Here is a 19,487-nt window from a genome sequence, read left to right on the forward strand (position 1 = left end):
ATTGGGGTGCTAGCTGGGCGGTGGTGGCACATGCCTTTAATCCCAGGACCCGGGAGGCAGAGGCAGGCGGATCTCTGTGAGTTCGAGGCCAGCCTGGTCTACAAGAGCTAGTTCCAGGACAGCCACCAAAAACTACAGAGAAACCCTTTCTCGAAAAAAAAAATTGGGGTGCTATGTACAGAACTGTCAATATCCACGAACTGAGGGGTTCCTGGTAGCCTTTTCCTGCTTGAGTAGACTGGAGTCCCCAGCACCCCATGCTTGAATTAATTATAATAATAAACTCTGGACCTTTACTGTGTCTCGTTGTTGGTTATTTTCAACTTCTTTTACAATTTAAATGAAAAATTAGTACATTTTAACTTGGTGTGTGTGTGTGCATTGCATGTGTGCGTGCGTGTGTTGTAGGGGGTGGGGAACGCATTGGGCCACAGCACATGTGTGGAGGTCAGAGAACAACTTGAAGAAGTCAGGTCTGCTTTCTCTTTCTACTCTGTGAACCCTGGGGATTGAACTGAGGCTGCCAGGCTCGGCAGCAAATGCCTTCATCTACTGGGCTATCTCCCAACCCCAATATTTTTTTACTTAAAAGATTTATTTATTTCTATTTTATGTGTATGGGTATTTTGCTTGTCTGTCTGTGCCCCATGCCTACGCAGGGCCATGGAGGCCAGAAGAGGGTATCAGATCCTTTAGAACTAGAGTTATAGACAGTTATGAGCTGTCATCTGGATGCTGGGAACCAAACCTGGGCATCTTTTGCATGAGCAATCTCTCCAGCCTCCAGACCCCGTATTTTTTCTGAAGCAGGGTCTCACGTAGCTCAGACTGGCCTCAAACTTGCCCTGTAGCTGAGGATGACCTTGAACTTCTGATCCTTCAGCCTGGACCACCTCCACACCAGAGGCTAGCACTATCCACACCTGGTATTCCCCTTACAATGAAATACTCCCACTCTGGAGATACCAGTTGTTTACCGCTTGCTGCGCACTAACAGTTTGAAGGTTTTATTCTCCGAATTTAGGTCCTTATGACTCCCTGGCTTTATCTGCATGTGTGACTGACGGAATGGCCTACTTGTATTTTTCTGTAAGGGTGGTCGATTATCCAAACAGTGTACACTGAAGCCCCTCCACCAGGGGTTCTCCACCTTCCTGAGGCTGCGACCTTTTAATACTGTTCCTCATGCTGCGGTGGCCCCTGACCATAAAATTATTTCATTGCAGTTATGAAGTATGAGAAATGTAATTTTGCTAACACTACGAACCATAATGTCAATATCCGTGTTTTTCGATGGACTTAGATGACCTCTGCAAAAGGCTTGTCTGAGCTCCAAAGGGTCGAGATCCACAGGCTGGAAACCACTTCTCTAGACCCTACAGTGCCTCTGATAGCATGTGGCGAGCTCAATGTACACTCTTTACATAGCTTTCAAAACACTCCCTGGCCTATTCGTTTTTGATCGTAGGAAAACCTGCCCTGCTGTGCAGACACAAAGAGGGAGGCAGAGAGGAGACACGGGCCACCCACAGGGCTGGTTGTGCATTCCCTGCATCTGTCTGATGCATCCTCTGATCAAAACCATCACCCTCTTCTCTGGAAGATCTAGACCCTCCCTCCCTCCCTCCCTCCCTCCCTCCCTCCCTCCCTCCCTCCTTTCCTCCCTCCTTCCTTCCTTCCTCCCTTGGTTCTAACTCAGGGTCTTGCCCATGCTAGGCACACGCTCTCCCACTGACTTGCATCCCTGCTCTAGTCTGTGTTTTCCAGATAGCAGCTTTGCCATGTGGCGGTGAAGCCCACATGTGACAGGACACTGTTATGAGACTCTATTTCAGGTAAAAACAATTGAAGTCCACAGTCCATTCTAGCAAACCTATGTACCTTCCCTATGCATTAAAATGTAAACAATGTGATACTCGTGTATAAAAAGCATTTAAAATTAAACCCCATGTATTTTGGCATGTAGACTCTTGGATACAATGCACTATCACTGACCTGCAGCCACAGCCCCTTGCCCTGATTTGTAATGGGGTGGGGGAAGCATGGGACCAGAACAGGAAGATGGACAAGCACGAATATAGTTGCTGAGAGAAGAGCAGCTCTCCCCTGGATGTCTTTAGTTAAGCCTGCATGAAGTGCTTTAGATTTCTATCTAATGCAGAGGTTGAGGCTTAGGAAACCGTCAGCCCCAACATGAGTTTTCTGTCTTAGGGGTGCTGGGGAGGAGTTTGAAAGAGGAGGTGGTGTATGTGGAAGTGCTTTGTGGAAACGTCCCCTGAATTGGTTAGTAACCAGTACCACTGTGCTCTCTTCCTGTGCCTGCCCACCATACACTGAAAGCCAAGACTCCCCCGGCTAGGACGGCCAAAGTGGCAGCTATTTCTGAAATGATGGCTAGCCCCAGGCACCGGCTCACAGGTGAGGCCTTGGAGCAGGGGAGCCTCCTCAGGGACTGGGGGCACCATTTACCGGTGAGCTGAAGATCTCTTTCTCATTGAAGATGAGGTGCAACTCCGCAGCGGGTGACAGCTTCTCCACCTCCAGCCAGAGCCGCACCTCGCCTTGCTCGAGGATGTCTACATTCCAGCCGGAGATCAGCTTGACGACTGGGAGACACAGGAAGGGTGTGGGTGGGAGCCTTCCCCTCTTCGCACTCCCCAGCCCCACCCAATCCCACCCTCTTTGTAGACTAACGTGATATCAGGGAAGCATCTTCAAGGCACCTTAAACACTGGAGTCTGGGCCTCACCCCTGCCGTTCTGACTTGGCTGGGACGTGGCCTGGGAGCGAGATTTGGAAAAGTTCCCAAGCTGGTTCCAGCATGTGATCAAGTATTCGACTGGGTTTAACGATTCCGCCATCCAGAGACAGTGGAAGGAAGTGGAGGTTTAGACGATCTGATGTCCAGATGTCTCAAGAGCTGATAAGGATGTTGATGGTGGTGGCTATGCTGATGATGAAGGGTGGGGGTGATGGTGATGGTTGTGATGATAATAGTGATGGTGGTGATGGTGGTGGTGATAGTGTTGATAGTGGCAGTGGTGATGGTGATAATGATGATGGTGATGCTTATGCTGATAAGAGGCTGCCTTGTTTTCCTCCTTTACACTTCTCCGGCTCCCTGCTGGCTATCCTTGTCCCATCAATATGCCTCTGGTCTCTGGTCTTCCAGTCTGTGGTTCCCCTACCTCTTGCTCCCAGGTTATCCCTGGTGCTCTGCCTGACTCAGTTCTGATCAGCACATGTTCACAGACCTTTAGGAAGCACAGGAAGCGGCATCTCAGTGTTTACCTGGGTTTCTGATCTCATGACTCAATTTCTTCAGCTTGTTCAACTCTGGGGCAGTGAGGGACAAGGAAGAAAACAGATGCAACATTAGGACACAGGGCTCCATTGCAGCCATCCCGTGCCGAGCTCTTCCAAGAGAGCTAGTTCCACATCGCCATTAACTTGGGGTTACATGCTCCGCCGAGGCTGGTGATGAGAGCTGTGGGCTTTGGTCCTGGGGCGCTGTGGGAGATACTGTAGCTACTCTTGGTGACCCCAAGGCTGCATAGGCTTCCCACCTCCTCAGAAAAGCACCTCTTAGATGCCAGGCTCTGTAGGAGCGACCACATTAGTACCCAGCGCTGGTCAGGCTGAGCCTCAATGTCCACCTGGCTTCTATGGGCACTGATGCTTGGGTTCTGGATCAGGATTTGTTCCCCTGAGGAGGTAGTGAGGCCATTACCTTCCTCTGTCAGTGTGTGGCTTGCAGAGGTGTCTTCATCGGCATCGGGGACCACCACTGAGTAGACACCTAAGTCTTGAAGGTCAGGTTCTTTCAAGATGACCTTGGACCTGGCAGAGAGAGGCAAGCTGATGCCCTGAGATGGGGGTTTGAGGCTCATGCACTGAGTGGCAGGAGCTGGAGAATCTTGGCTCTCATGGCCTGTACTCTGCCAAGGCCCTGGCCAAGCATGATGGCAGGGACAGCTGCCCTCTTGTGCCCCCTTGATATCTCCTGTGGACCAGCAAAAGCTCTAGAGTTGGGTGGGCAGTGTGGTACACGGTCTACAGCCAAGCAGCCAGGGACTCCGCAAAGGCATGAGGATTTTAGGTGGTGGAACTCAAGGCTCCCCACCAAAAGAGAATCCCCAAAGAAGGTCTCCTTTTGACTGCAGCTGGTACTGCCATGGCAGGCGGGGCAGCCCTGGCCAACCCGTGTGACTGCCTTCCAGGTCTGCCACCCTTGGATGCTGCCCCCAACCCCTCCCCACTCACTTGTTGATTTTGTCTTCCACCTCCACCCTCTGTGGGTCAGGTGGACCCTTGTAATCCTTTGACCACTGAAACTCAGAGAAGTCAGGGGCTTCCGGGGCTTCGAAAGCCAAGTAGATACGGCCCTCTTCGTCCACACCGACTTCGATCTCCCGTGCATCTGAGGGCGAGATCCAGGAAGAGACAGCAAGGGGGCAGTTTCAACATTGTAACTGGGGTTGTGTGGCTTCCCTGATTAGAGCATCAGACCTCTTGTGATCTCCAAGGTCTTTTTGTGACCCTCAAATGTCACCTCCTCAAAAAGTCCTTCTGGCTGACTTTTCCTCTTCCTCCTCCCCTTCCTCTTCCTCCTTCTTTTCCTTCTCTTCTCCCCTACACCTCTTAATTCTTCTCTTTAACATAAAATTTTGGCACATTAGCCCAGATTGGTTTTGAATTCACTATGGAGTCCAGGTTATCCACGATTCTACAACCTTGGGCTCTGTGGGACAATAGTCTTTTATCCTGTCACCTGTATTATTTTTAATAACATGCTGATTGGCCAGTAGCCAGGCAAGAAGTATAGGCTGGGCGATGGCGACCAGGCAGGAAGTAGAGGTGGGGCAATGAGAATTCTGGGAAGAAGGAAGTTTCAGTCTGCAGTTGTCACTCAGCCTCAGAGGAAGCCAGACACAGAGCAAGCAAGATGTGACTGCCTCACCTTAAAAGGTACCAGGTCACGTGGCTAACACAGACATGAATAATGGGTTAATGTAAGATGTAAGAAAGAATTAATAAGAAGCCTGAGCTACTAGGCCAACCAGTTTATGATTGATGTAGACTTCTGTGTATTTCTTTGGGACTGAACGACTGCAGGACCAGGCAGGACAGAAACCTCGGTCAACAGAAGTGCTAGGGTTATGGATGTGTACCTATAACCTGGCTCCTATCTCTAAAAATCCTTTTTTCTTTCTTTCTTTTCATCTCTGTAGTGCTGTGACAAAATCCAGAGCTAGGCAAGCCCTCCACCAGTGAGCTGCATCCCTACCTTACTCCTGGCTATCCTAAAACTTCCTTGTGGACCAGTTTGACATCTGCTTCTACTGTCTGTCAACTCCCTGCTCCCATCTCCCCTATTATAACAGCAGAGATCTGCTTCCTCTGCATCCATGTCCCCCAATGCATGCAGACCTAGATCTGCTTCCTCACCCACATCTGCATCCTGGTGCATGCAAACCTAGATCTGCTTCCTCCACATCTGTATCCCTGTGCATGCAAACCTAGATCTGCTTCCTCCACATCTGTGTCCCCGGTACATGCAAACCTAGATCTGCTTCCTCCACATCTATACCCCTGTGCATGCAAACCTAGATCTGCTTCCTCACCCATGTCTGTGTCCCCGGTGCATGCAAATCTAGATCTGCTTCCTCCACATCTATACCCCTGTGCATGCGAACCTAGATCTGCTTCCTCACCCATGTCTGTGTCCCTGGTGCATGCAGACCAAGATCTGCTTTTTCATCCACAGCTGTGCCGGTGCATGTGGACCTCACCAAGTACTTGTGAATTGAATACTTAACAAAATGCTTTATAGTTAGCCATATGGGTGAGTTTGTCATCTGCTAGCTGTGGGCCTTGGTGGTTTAATTGTTTTGCACTGGAACAAGTGAGTTCCTCTGCATGAGGACCTAGGAGCAACTCTTGACATGCATAACAATAGTGACTACAGGCCCTGTGAGCTCGAGAGAGACAAAGCTACATGGAGTGACTGAGATGGAGCTGAGTATCAGTTCAAGTTGTTGCACAACTTCATTTATGGGATCAAAAGCATGGAAGACACCCTCACGGCCAATGGAAAAGGGTGGTGAGGGGGGCAAATCAGAAGGGAAAATTGAGCTGCCCGTGGGTAGAGTGGTGGGTGGGCAGAACCCAATGGGTCCAGGCCTCCAGCCTCATCCTCATGCGTCTCCCATCTTCCCTCTGAGCGTCTCCTGCACCCAGACCCCAGTCTCTCAGAGCAGTCTGGCACTCCCTGGTCATCCTACCTGGCTTGTCTTCCAGGAGCACAGGGTCAGTGGGGACCGATGGTTGTCCTAGACCTGCTGAGTTCATGGCCTGGATCCGGAACATGTATTGCTTTCCTGGCTGCAAGTCAGACACCTGGGGGTGGGAGAGCAAAACCTGAGGAAGAATTGACCTGCCCAGATTCTGTCCAGAGCTGCTGGGACCCCTCCTGGGCTGGGGCAGGCCAACAGTATGCCCTTTTCCTGGGATCCAGGGCGGGTTTTGCTTTTGTTTTGAGATAGGGCCTCTCTATGCTGCCCAGGCTGGCCCGGGACTCTCATTTTTTTTTGGTCTACCGACGTTAAAGGCCTCTGTCCTCTGTTGCAGAATATCATCTTAAGGTGTGTTACATTTGTTTATGCTCTGGAACACTTGCTTAGCGATGCAAAGATGCGCTGCCTTCTTCTATATTGCATTGTTTAACTCTGTGACGCTGTGATTCTTTGCCTATCTAAACCACCTGACCGGTCTAATAAAGAGCTGAACGGGCAATGGATAGGCAGGAGCAGGGATAGGCGGGGCTGGCAGGCAGAGAGGGTAAAGAGATGGAGAAATCTGGAAGGGAGAAAAGAACAAGAGAGAACAAGAAGAGAGGACACTAGGGGCCAGCCACCCACCTAGCCACCTGGTCACCCAGCTGGCCATGGAGTAAGACATACAGAAGAAAAGGACAAAGTCCAGAGGCAAAAGATAGATGGGATAATTTAAGAAAAGCTGGAAAGAAACAAAACAAAACAAAACAAAACAAAACAAAAAACAAGCCAAGCTAAGACTGGACACTTATAAGAAAAAATAAGTCTCCGTGTGTGATTATTTGGAAGCTGGGTGGCAAGCCACCAAAAGATCCAAAGAGAAAAAAGCCAAAAGAGTAAAAAGAGTAAAAAAAGCAACATTTCAGTGTTCCAAGATAGGGCTAGAGTTAAAGAAAACCCACCACCAATCCTCATTCTTGGTCTCCAAGTCCTAATTTTTGTTTTGTTTTAAGACAGGGTCTCTTGCAGCTCAGGCCAATCTTTAACTTGCTTATGTATTGGTGGCTGGCCTGGTACTCTGAGCCTCTTGTCTGTATTTCCTAAGTACTGGGATTACAGGCACGTCCCACCATGCCTGCTTGTCAGTTCCATTTTCTATTGGCCTCTCTGTGTGATTTTATCCTCTGGGCACTGATACCTGGAACCTGACTGGACATAACTCACTGTCCTCCCACGTAGAAAGTCCTTCCTGCATTTCTCATCTCTCCCGGATACAGCCTTCTCCTCAGAGGCTTTGAGATAGACCTGGGGACACCTTCCATGCTCCTTTCTTAGCCATAAGCAAGTTATTTTTTTTCTTCTCCTTAATGGCACTGGGGATTGCACCCAGGCCCTCATGCATGCTAAACAAATACTCTACCACTGAGTTATATTCCTTACATAAAAAATTTAGCTAGGGGGCTGGAGAGATGGCTCAGTGGTTAAGAGTACTGACTGCTCTTCCAGAGGATCCAGATTCAATTCCTAGCACCCACATGGCAGCTCACAACTGTCTGAAGATCCAGTTGCAGGGGATCTGACACCTTCACACCAATGCACATAAAATAAAGTTAAATAAACCATAAAAAATATTTAAAAATTTTAGCTAGGTGTGATGGTGTATCCTAGTACAGAGGCATAGATCTCTAGGAGTTTGAGGCTACCTTGGTCTACATGTAAGGTCCAGGCCAGCTAGGCTACACAGAGAGACTCTGTCTCAAAATCAATAAATTAATTAATTTATGGAAACAGTCTTATGTAGATCAGACATATAGTCAAGGATGACCTTGAACTTCTGATCCTTCTGCCTCTTCCTCCTGGGTGAGATTGCAATCCATCCTGCCTGGCTTACGTGATGCTGGGGACCAAATGCAGGGCCTTGTGCATCCTAGGCAGGCAGTCTGCTACCTGAGCCACATCCTCAGCTCTACTATCTTATTTTGAAACGGCCTCAATTAAGTTGCCCAACTTGGCCTTGAACTTTGGAGCCCAGGCAGGTCTTGAACTTCTTACTCTCCTGCCTTTGCCTTCAGAGTAGCTGGGATTACAGACAGTACCACCAAGTGTGGCTCCTTAATACATCTAGAAGGAGGCTCTCCTGTGCATGTCCCAGCTGTGCCTGGATGGAAACTCTGTTCCTGCTTCTTTGGATTAGCCCCACAGTTCCCTCAGAGGTATCTCTGCCCCCTGGACCTCTCTCCAGTCTGCCTTTACCTCTGCCGATCTGACTATGCTTAACTCTTCCAGTGGTCTTCAGGCCAGTTTCCAGTTCTGATGTTTATGACCTAACATTTCCCAAAGTGCCTAAGCCTCTGCCCTCTTACTCCTATGAAAGTGACCTTCACTCTAGTGCTCCCCCAGGGTCCCTGGCCCTTGGCCCTTGCTGAGATATCGGCCTGAATACCTAGCCCCACATCCTTCTTAGTCTAACTGATTCCAACCTACGCTTCCTTGTTCAGCTGTGACCTATGCAAGGGTGCCAGGGAGTGTCTCTGACTTCCCTCCCTGGAGCTCCCAGAAACCTCCTGTCACCAATGCCCATGGCATGTTTAGCTTAAAATGTCTGGGACCTGGTCCAGATCTGGCAGCAAGTAGGTGTCAAGAAGTGGTGAGAGAGTTACTGAGTAGCAGCCAACTATCCAAGGCGGAAACTATCCCAAGTCACTGAGGCCATCTGCCCTGGCCTGGGCCAACACACAGGAAAGGGCAAGGAGAGCGTCCACCATGCATCGGCTGACTCTGCCGTGGGGGACTGACCCAGAATCTGCCAGACTTCTACCTCTTCACTGGTCTCACCTAATACCAATGCTCCTGTGTCTAGAAGACCTAATATCATCTAAACATCCCAGTCACTGTTTGATAGTGACATTTGTTGCCATAAAGACTGCCTGTCTCCGGGTGGTGGTGGCGCACGCCTTTAATCCCAGCACTCGGGAGGCAGAGGCAGGTGGATCTCTGTGAGTTCGAGACCAGCCTGGTCTACAAGAGCTAGTTCCAGGATAGGCTCCAAAGCTACAGAGAAACCCTGTCTCGAAAAAAAAAAAAAAACAACAAAAAACAAACAAACAAACAAAAAAAGACTTTCCCGTCTGTCTTATTTTGTTCATGAGGATCTTGTTATCTTGGTATTTGTTATTATAACTGACTTCCGGCAAATGCAGTGGCCAGGAGGACAGAGAGGCAGAAACTCACCCTGAGATGGGTGCCAGAGGTGACGTCTGGGGTGACAGGCTTCCACTCCTCAGAGCCTTTCTCCTGGAAGCTGACTCGGTAGCCTGTGACTGGCCCGGCTCCTATATACAGTGGGGGTTCCCACTGCAGCATCACGGAGGTGGCCTTCACCTCAGACACCCTCACATCATATGGCGGGCCTGCGGGGAAGGAAATGTGGCCCGAGATGTGGGGTTGTTCCGCCAGGTGGCAGCTACCCCACAGCCTTCAAGCCAGACAGGTGGGTAGTGAGTTGTGCAAGTCAGTGTGTAAGCGGTGGGCAGTGTGCAAGCTGGGTGGCTCGTCAGTCATCACTGAGTCTGGAAGTGCCTCCTTTGGGCCAGCCTTGGTTACACAACACTTGACCTTAGACCTGAAGCTTGGTTAACTGTCTAAACTGTGCTCAGTGTTGCCTCCTTCCAGAGCCTTCCTCACCCCATCTGAAACAGCAGGACCCCTCCTGGACGTTTGCCACTTTGATGGCAAGGATGCAGGGTAGACTGGTGATGACCTCCAGAGCCAGCCTGTCAGGGTCCACCTTTCCCACCTCTGCCCTTTCCAGTGAGGGGACTTGGAGTTATTTAACCTTGACAGTCCTGTCTCCTCACCTCAAAAGCGAGGCAACAACGCTTCTTATTAGATGTAGCCGTAGAAAGCAGAAGGGAGGCCATTCATAGAAAGCACCCACACAGCAAACATCCAGTTGACATTAGCTGCTTGTGATCGCATTCCAGCTTGTAATACCCAGGGCATCCCACATGCTAGCAAGTGCTCCGCTATCGAGCTATTCCCAGCCTCCGGGGAAGGGTTTATGTGGAACACAGAACTGAGACACACAGGGTGATTTGGCAGGGACTGTTTCTTCCTAGGAGAGCTAAGAGTCTCCTTGGTGATACAGTCATGAAGGTTGCAGAAGCAGTTTTCAGGGTGGCTGACTGTTTGTGTCTGTCTAGGATTGGGTTTGGGGGTACTAGGTTGGAAGTTCTGGGTGTGGCCTTGGGCTAATGAAAGGTCTGTGGCCGGAAAGCAGTCAGATGGTGTCAAGGTGGTGACGGTTTGGCTGGGACTGTGTGGTGGTCTGGTTAGGGATCCCCCCAGGCGGGCTTAAGATAGTCTGTGTCAGGGTTTATATCAGTGGTTCTCAACTTGTGGGTCATGACCCCTTTGGATGGGCTATTGTACGACCCTTTCATGGGGTCACATATCAGATATCCTGCATATTAGCTACTTACACTATGATTCATAACAGTAGCAAAATTACAGTTAAGAAAAAGCAATGAAAATAATTTTATGGTTGGGGGTCACCATGTCGTGAGGAACTGTATTAAAGGGGCTCAGCATTAGGAAGGTTCAGAAGCTCTGGTTTACAGGATCAGCTTGTCAGAATGTGGGGTCTGGACCAACAGAGCAAGGCAGGATGCCCAGGGTGGGCAGTGGCATTTGTGTTGTTGGTTGGTATGATCAGGAGGAGTGTGAACAAGTCTGGGTATTGGCTCTCAGGCTCTCACCTGGCTCGGGCATCGTCCACTCTTTGCACTCAAACAGGCTGCTGGGGGCCGATAGCTCCCCAATACCTGCCCAGTTCACTGCCCGGGCTCGGAACTCATAAAAATGGCCTTCATGAAGGTTGGTCACCTGCAGGGGTGAAAAGTCAGACTGTGGAAGCTGAGGCTGGGACAGAGAAGTGGGAGGCACCAGGGCAGTGGGACAGCTAGAGCAGAAGACCCGTGGGGACTTCCAATATGGCTGTTCTAGGGGCTACTGGGTGGCAGAGCCTGGGGAAGTCCGAGGCATTCCGCCATGCTTTCTGCACCTTGCACAGCAGTAGTGATGAAGGCTGCAGTCACGTTCTAGCCTCACCTTGCACACCCGGCTTGGGATGGGATGGCGCTTGAAGCCTCACCTTGCACACCTGGCTTGGGATGGGATGGCGCTTGAAGCCTCACCTTGCACACCCGGCTTGGGATGGGCTGATGGTTGACTGGGTGCCAGTCTGACTCCTCCGAATCATGCTGGTCCATGAAGTAGCCCAGGATCTTGCCACCCCCCCGCCGCTTGGGGGGTTTCCAGCCAATGACCATTTCACTCTTTCCGCAGGATAGGAGTGCAAAGTCATAGGGGGCCGATGGGGTAGCTGTGGGAGGCAAGGACTGAGCAGAGGGCTCCTTGGGATGATTGCCCTGGGTAGTGAGGCTCCAGGGAGCTGGTCAGTCTCCCTGGTGGGTTCCCACCCTGATCTGGGAGTCCTCTTTGAGCCAGGAGTGTCTGCTCCCTTCAAGGGTGTCTTGGAGTCTGATCTCTGAACCAGGGAGCTTTCCCACTCCCCGGGATCAGTTCTCACAGTGGTTCCAGGCCACTGCCACTTCCTCCAGGAAGGAAAGAGTGAGCAAAAAGCTCCAGGTCCCCTGAGGGAGTTCTGGGATCAGGGATCAGACCTTCCGAGACATGGCCTTGGCTCCTGCCCAGGTCAGGCTTCCCTGAGGATTGCAGGCTGGGCCTGCCCAGCACTCACCCAGAGCCTGCTTGACCCTGATGGGTTGTGTCGCAGCCGAACTCTCACCAACCCCAGCCTCGCTGACCGACCTGATGCAAAATTCATACTCCTTTCCGGTCCTCAGCCCCGGAACCGAGAACCTGGGAGAGAGAAGTTTGGCCCTCAGGGGTGTCTACACCGCTAACTCTATCTGAACCACTTTAGGGGATAAACGGTCACCAGCAAGAGACAAGTAGAAGGTTCTAATCTAAAATATCGCCCCAATCTCACAATGATAAATGAAATGGTACATGGAGGATGTTGGTTGTAAAGAATATCGATTTTTCTAGACTCCATCATCCACATGCGAAGATGAGGGACTGGGGAAAGTGTGTACCACACGTGCCTGAAGAAATGAGTTCGGTCTCTAGCACCACCGCAAAAGTGATGTGTGGTGGGGTGTGTGTGTGTGTGTGTGTGACTTCTGCTCAGGGTGTATGTGCTGGGTAGAGACAGGATTCCTATAGATCACTCACCAACCAGCCTAGTCTATTAGTGAACTCCAGGCTCATTGAGAGACCCTGTCTCAAAGAATAAGATGAGGTGTTGATCAGGTGACTCAACTGGACACCCTGAGTTTGAATTCTGGGATCCATATGATGGAAAGAGAGAAGTAATTCCCTCAGGCTGTCCTCTGACTTCCACGTGCACCCAGATTAATGAACAAAAAAGATTAAGGGGCTGGGGAGTCAGTTCAGTGGGAAAAGAGAGTCCTTGCAAAGCAAGCCTGAGAACCAGAGTTTGATGCCTCAGCAACCACAAAAAAACAGACATGGTTGTCTGTAATCCCAGCTCTAAGCAGGGCGGGAGGCAGATAGGAGGATGACTGTGATTCTCAGGCTAGCTAGCCTAGCATACACAGTGGTGAACAAGAGACCCTGACTTAGTCGGTTGGAAGAGGAGGGCTGACATTAATGGTTGTTCTCTGGCCTACAAATATGCACTATGTCATGTGCACACCCACATTCATACACACACGTGCACACACGCACACACACACACTCACATTTTATAAAGAGAAGGGGGAATTGAGAAAGACATCTAATGTCAACCTCTGGTCTCCACACTCATGTACACGTATGTGCATATATGCACACAAACATATATATGTACACATTCACCACATTAAACATATAAAAGATGCAAAGATGCCTGAAAGGGGGCTGGGTCAAGGTCAATGAAGCCTACTTCCGGCCCAGGGCTGCTGGACGCCTGCTCAGGACGCTGGCCTCAGCTTTGGAGGAGAACAATGTCTGGTCTGATTTACACCGAGGCCATCTGTGATTCAGCCCCTGAGAACCCTGTTACAGACCCTCTAGACAACTATCATTGCAGGCCCTTGGAAGAAAACCTGGCTTGCAGGAAACTGCCTTCCTCTTCCTGTTTCCTCTGGATGAAACTGGAACCGTGCGCCTCCCTTTCCCTGACCCACATTTCCTGTGCTCTATGGGATGCCTGTCCGACAAAGGTTACCTCCACCCTCAGACTCCTGCTGACAGCACGCTCAATGAATGGATGTGTTAAAACAGACCTTCTGGGGCCAAGTACCCCCTCCCCACTTTCACTTATTATAGGAGCGTTGGCTGGGTCCTTAACTCTCCATGCCTCAGTTTCTCCTTCTTTAAAACAGCAGTACAAACAACCATGTTAAAAGTAGGATTGCAGAGAGCTAGGAGAACCCAGCACATGGAAGAGCTTAGAGTGGTGCCCAGCCTGGGACGTCCCGGCCAGGAGCCGGTGAGACAGACTTACTTGGTGTCCAGGATGGGCTTGTTGTTCACTGTTTGCCACTCTGATGCCCCTGCTTCCCGGGAGTAGATGTAATAACCCAGGAGTTCCGTGCCAGCCTCCACAGGCTCCCAGGTAAGGGAAACAGAGGTCTGCGTGTCTCTGAAGGCTTGGACTTGAGCTGGGGGAAGGAGGGTCGCTAAAGACCAGAGAGGTGGAGAGAGAACACTGAGTGATGGTTCTGATAGGTGAGGAGGGGTAGGTAGAGGAGGATGGGGGATTTGGGAAGACTTCCACAGCAGTCAAGACTGTGGGTAGATTCCAGACCTGCTACAGGGCTTTGGGGCAGCCTAAGCTGAGTGTGCCTGATGCTCATTCTCCTGTCCTACAGGCCAGCTTGCTCCTCACTCAAGCAAGGGCCTTCTACATCAATCTCAGTCCCTCCCTCCCTGCAACCCCAGTCTGAGAAGCCTGCCTTTTCCCTCCATAGAGCAGCGTCACTTGGTACCTGGCTTGCCCTTCAGGGCAATGGGCTCGCTGGGTTCTGAGGGATCGCTCATTCCATACTGGTTCAAGGCTCGCACTCTGAAGACATACGATTTCCCCTTCTCCAAGTCCAGGAGGGCAAATCTCGGGGACTTGATGGGTGTCTCTGAGCTGATGGCCTCCCAGGTTCCACTGCCTATGATGGACTGGAGAGCAAGAGGGATTGGGGATGGTTCAGCGGCTGCCGGAGCCTGACTACGGACTGGGCGCTGCCCTGAAGGCTCCTAGAGCAGCTTGTGTGCAGCTTGGATGACTCCAGAGCACCTGATCTCTCCGCCATCTGCTTCCTCAACCTCCTCACTCTGCTGTCTGCTGAGCCGCTCATGGGAGGCGTGGCCAGCACTGTGGGTTCCGGTGTAGTTCACACGGCACTAATGGCATTAATACCTGCAGTCACTTGGGTCCAAACCGTTGGCACAATAGGCCCAGGCCTGTGCTTTAGCCACAAAGTCAGTTGACTCCACCTTCAAAACACATCCAGAGTCCAGTTCTAACTCCCCACCGCTCCCTTGATCCAGGCCAACATCACCTGCTGCTTGAATTACTTAACTAGTCTCACCGAGCCCTTTCATTCAAACTTAAGCTTTTTTCTTTTCTTCCCTTCCTTCTCCCTCTCTCTTTTCCTCTCTCCTTATTGCTATCTTTTTTCCCTCCATTAAAAAAATTATTTTATTATTTTGTGTGTGAGAGTACCCAGCGGCCAGCAGGGGGCATCCAATCCCTTGGAGCTGGAGTTTCAGGTGTTTGAAGAGCTCTGGTTTTCTGATGGAGCCCTCTGAACTCTTAACTGTTGAGCCATCTTTCCAGTCCCTTTTTGATTTGTTTGTTTGTTTTCAAGACATAGTTTCTATGTGTAACAGTCCTGGCTGTCCTGGAACTCACATTGTAGATCAGGCTGGCCTTGAACTCAAAGAGATCCGTGTGCTTCTGCCTCCCAAATGTTGGGATTAAAGGTGTGTGCCACCAAAGCCCGCCCCTGCCCTTTGGTTTTTGAGACAGGGTCTCATGTAGTCCAGGCTGGCCTAAAACTCATCCAGGGGTGGCCTTGAGCTCTTGAACCCTCCTGCTGCTAGCTTCTAAGTGCTGAGATTACAGGCATGTACCACCATGCCTCATTCTGGTCTTTTCTTCAGTGCCTGTCAATGGGATCCTTTATAGCAACAGGCCCCTGTCTGCACAGAATCCCTTCAAGCTCCTGTGTCCTTCTGACTTGTTACACTTTCCTGTGACTTGCTACCTGTCTGGCTACCACTCACTTGCCTTTCTCTGCTACCTTATACGTAAGTCATCCTTTTGCTCTCCAGGTCCTGTCTCTGGGCCTTTGTACTTGCTGGAGCCTGTACCAGGAACGTTCTGGAATGTTCTTGGCTTCTTACTTCCTATAGACTTTTATGAAGAACTCACCTTCTGGGGAGGCCTCCAGTCATGCCTGGGACTTCAGAAGTCTCTCCTGCTTCCTGTTTCATGCTTTAGCAACTCCCACTAGACAATGGATCCTTGTCCTCAATGTTACAGCCTTGTCTTGTCTCTCAGACCTCCCCACCTCAGCGTATCCCCAGGACCAGGTCCCAACTCATGGGAGAATGGATGACTAAGCCAGTGAATTCCCAGGAAGTTCCTGCAAGGTGGATGTTAATTTCCACACCAGGGAGGGAGTGTAGGTGTTGAGGCCTTTTGATACTGTGTCTGAAGTCATCCATCAAGCAAGATACCGACAGGACATGTAAATTCAGGGGTGGGTTAACCCGTGCGGCTCACTCTGCTGTGCCAAGGACTCAGGAGGCAACCACCGCTCCTGAGCTTTTGGGAAGATGGTGAGTAGAGAGTCACAGTGAGGACCTGCTAACCCTGCCTCCCTGGCTCTTCTTCTCCAAGGCCCACGTGACTGTCAGGGCCTCGAAGCCACCGAAGAATCCTCATAGGCACCAGTGGACCTACTGTGCGCATCATGTGTGCCGGGCTCTGCTCTCTTCACATCCGGGTGACACACACCTCAGACCTACAAGGTGTGTGGGACTTCTTATGTTATAATGTATCATTATTATGAACATTGTTCCAGACAAGAAACTGAGGCACTGAAGGATTAACGCCAACAGCTTGCCCAAGGTCACATTGCTACTAGTTAGCAGAGGCAGCCTTTGAGCCCACACAGGCCTTAGTCCACAGCCTAGGAAACAAAGTTTCTCTTTTGTTCATATGGTTGTGTGAAGGAATAGCATGCCCAGGCTTGCGAGCAAGTGTGTGTGTGTGTGTGTGTGTGTGTGTGTGTGTGTGTGTGTGTGTGTAAGCCAGACGTTGACACTGGGTGATTTTCTCACTCGTTTTCCTCCTTATTTCTTTTAGACAGTCTCTATTGAACCTGGAGCTCACTCACTGGCTAGACTGACTGGCCAGCCTGCCCCAGGAATCCTCCTTTCTGTGCTCACACCAGCACCGGGATTACAGGAGCCCACTGCCACGCCTGGCTTTTTATGTGAATGCTGAGGGTCCAAATGCAGTAAGTACTTAGCTATCTTCCCAACTCCACAGACTTTCAATTATCTACAGCTTCCCTTATGCCAGACTGCTAAGGCTGTTTGTCCACTAGGTAAAAAGAGGACCTCTCTGGATCATCAGAGGTGGTGAGTCCTCCCTGAACATTTTAAATGCCCGGTCAGGTAAGTCATTAAGTCATCTACTAACTCAGTCTCTGCCTTTAGAGAGGTGAGTGAGACACAGTCGCTAGCCCTGGCTATGTGTGGTGTTCTTCCCCATCCCCCAGAGCAGACTTTCCTATAATATAGGGTGGAGGACACTGAGCCACAGTGAGTTTAGGAAGCTGGTCCAGACTCAAACAGCAGGGTCTGGATTTTAGTAGATCTCATCAATGCTGTCTTCTGCAAGAAAGAAGGTACCTTCTTCTCCAAAGGCCTTCTTCCTTCTACCCTCCACAGTCTCCCCTACTCCATCTCTGTCCCTAGTCCTGAGGACTACTACCTAGTGCCCCCTCTAGTGAATATAAGCCTCACTTCTTACCCAACATGCCTTGAGTGCTGGGCCTAGGTGTGACCTGGAGGTAGGAGGTGCCTAGGAAGCCAGTGGACCTCATGTCTGACCCTAGGGTACTGCGGCTTTCACCACAAAAAGGCCATGTAGTCCATCCTCCTGCCTCAGAGTAAGGCTTAGCTCAGGCCCTTCCAGGCAGTAAATTCCCATCTCTGAAGATCCCAAAGTTGTTCCTGGGGCTCTCCACATTCTGTACTGCCTCCACCCCAGATCCACATGGCTGCCTTTGTCTTAGGCTATCCTGGGCTGTTTCGCGGTTCCACCTGTACCTTTTCCAGAGAGTAAGTCAGTGGGGCTCTGCCGCGGGGACGTGGCTCCTCCCAGCTCAGAACTGCGTAGGCCTCTCTGATCTCGCTGGCGTGGACATTGGTTGGGGCTGAGGGAATGGTCACAGCATCTGGAATCCAGAGTCATCAAGGGAGAGATGAGTGTGCCCTCAAAGACCCCTAATCTCAGCCCTGCATTCCGCAGAGGGTGCTAAGACCATGGGGCGGGACTGGGGGGGGGGCAGAAGTTTGTCCAGCAAACCCAGACAGAGACAGCACCAGACCCTGGTCCCTGCCCAGGGCTCGTCTTTATAAGTAATTTATTCCACAGAGACACAGCCGGGCAGTCTACAGGGATCCCGTGTTTGGTTTCCTCTGGGGACCCCATGTGTGGTTTCCTGTGATCCTCCTATACTCTGAACACAATAGCTTTCCTGTTCTGCCAGCCAGTTAACACAAGTCCTAGAGCTGTGAGGGGCTGGTTCTAGGAGCAGAATGGGGGAAGGTAACACATACCTTCGAAATCACTCTTGCTGATGGTGATCTTGCTGCCCAGGTCAAAGGGAATCTCTAGGAGACAGGACAGGGCACAGGGGATTGGGTTAGGAGCCAGCCAGTCACCTTAGGGTCTGCATCCTGCCTGGTTCTGCTTGGCCTGGCAGTCCTGGCCATGCCACTTCAGGACCTAGCTTTCTTCTGGGTCTAGCTTTCTTGGAGTCCAAAGTGGACCCTGTTGTTCTTGGGCAAATGGAGACAGACAGGAGCCATGTGTTTAGACTTCATAGAGCTGGGACAAACCCAAGGCATGGTGACTTCTAAGGGCTGGAAGAGCTACATCCCTAACACCCTTAGGTGGGGTTCTTGAGGGCACCTCCCTCAAACTAAGGACGCCTGAAGTAGCAGCTGTCTCCTAGCGATGGGTCCGGTGCCTTCCTCCAGACTAGCTGTTTCTCTCCTCTCAGGGGAGGGGGTCCCTAAAGGCAGGCCTGAGCCTCCTCCACCAGACTAAGGGTACTTAAGAATCAAACTATGAGTTCTCATCAAACTAGGGCTGGGAAGAGTTCTCTCTCTCTCTCTCTCTCTCTCTCTCTCTCTCTCTCTCTCTCTCTCTCTCCCTCCCTCCCTCCCTCCCTCCCTCCCTTCCTTCCTTCCTTTCCTTCCTTCCTCTTTCTCCCCCCCCTTTCTCTCCCTCTCTCTTTCTTTCTTTTCTCAGGCTAGGACTTCTTGGAGGTTGGGTTGTGTGTCCCGGTGATGGTTGGTATTAGATTGTCAACTTGACAGAACTTACAATCACCATGGAAACAAACCTCTGAGCATGCCTGTGAGGGAGAGTCAAATGAGGTGGAAAGACCCATCCTAAATGTGTGTGGGGGGGGCACCACTTTTTTTTTTTTCTGTATGTGCATTGGTGTTTTGCCTGCATGAATGTCTGTGGAGGGTGTCAGGTCCTCTGGAACTGGAGTTACAGACAGTTGTGAGCTGTCATGTGAGGGTGTCAGGTCCCCTGGAACTGGAGTTACAGATAGCCCATGTGGCAGCATTCTATGGGCTGGGGTTCTGGACTTAGTAAAAAGAAGAAACTGAGATAACCAGTGGTCTCTCCCTCCTTCCTGGCCATGGATACCTTGTGACCTGCTGCTTTGTGCTCCTAGGTTCTCCTGATGTGAGGGACCGCACCCTAAAACTGGGAGCCCAAACAAGCCCTCCCTTTCTTACATTATATTTACTAAGTGTCTTTGCCACAGCAGTGACGATGGAACCAGGTCACCTCTTTCCTAGTTAAGGTAGTCTATTCTGAGTGCCCTGACTGGGTCCCTCCAGCGTCCCCCCAGAATCTCCGTACTC

At 50.8% G+C, this 19,487-nt stretch overlaps 1 protein-coding gene across 1 annotated transcript in view; it reads right to left on the bottom strand.

Annotated features, from left to right (window-relative positions):
* The window catches only part of Myom3 (myomesin 3), a 46,808-nt gene that overhangs the window by 11,480 nt on the left and 15,841 nt on the right, over positions 1 to 19,487 (bottom strand). Inside the window, exons 12-24 of the mRNA XM_057784604.1 lie at positions 18,159 to 18,212; positions 17,646 to 17,773; positions 14,294 to 14,477; positions 13,810 to 13,984; positions 12,037 to 12,158; positions 11,471 to 11,658; positions 11,033 to 11,159; positions 9,507 to 9,685; positions 6,285 to 6,399; positions 4,264 to 4,420; positions 3,731 to 3,840; positions 3,292 to 3,336; positions 2,470 to 2,606 (exon numbers count right to left, since the gene is read on the bottom strand). Coding sequence (XP_057640587.1) covers positions 2,470 to 2,606; positions 3,292 to 3,336; positions 3,731 to 3,840; positions 4,264 to 4,420; positions 6,285 to 6,399; positions 9,507 to 9,685; positions 11,033 to 11,159; positions 11,471 to 11,658; positions 12,037 to 12,158; positions 13,810 to 13,984; positions 14,294 to 14,477; positions 17,646 to 17,773; positions 18,159 to 18,212 — 1,721 coding nt within the window. The remainder of the gene's footprint in view (positions 1 to 2,469; positions 2,607 to 3,291; positions 3,337 to 3,730; positions 3,841 to 4,263; positions 4,421 to 6,284; positions 6,400 to 9,506; positions 9,686 to 11,032; positions 11,160 to 11,470; positions 11,659 to 12,036; positions 12,159 to 13,809; positions 13,985 to 14,293; positions 14,478 to 17,645; positions 17,774 to 18,158; positions 18,213 to 19,487) is intronic.

The sequence above is a fragment of the Chionomys nivalis genome, chromosome 11, assembly GCF_950005125.1.
Source record: "Chionomys nivalis chromosome 11, mChiNiv1.1, whole genome shotgun sequence".
Lineage (NCBI taxonomy): Eukaryota > Metazoa > Chordata > Mammalia > Rodentia > Cricetidae > Chionomys > Chionomys nivalis.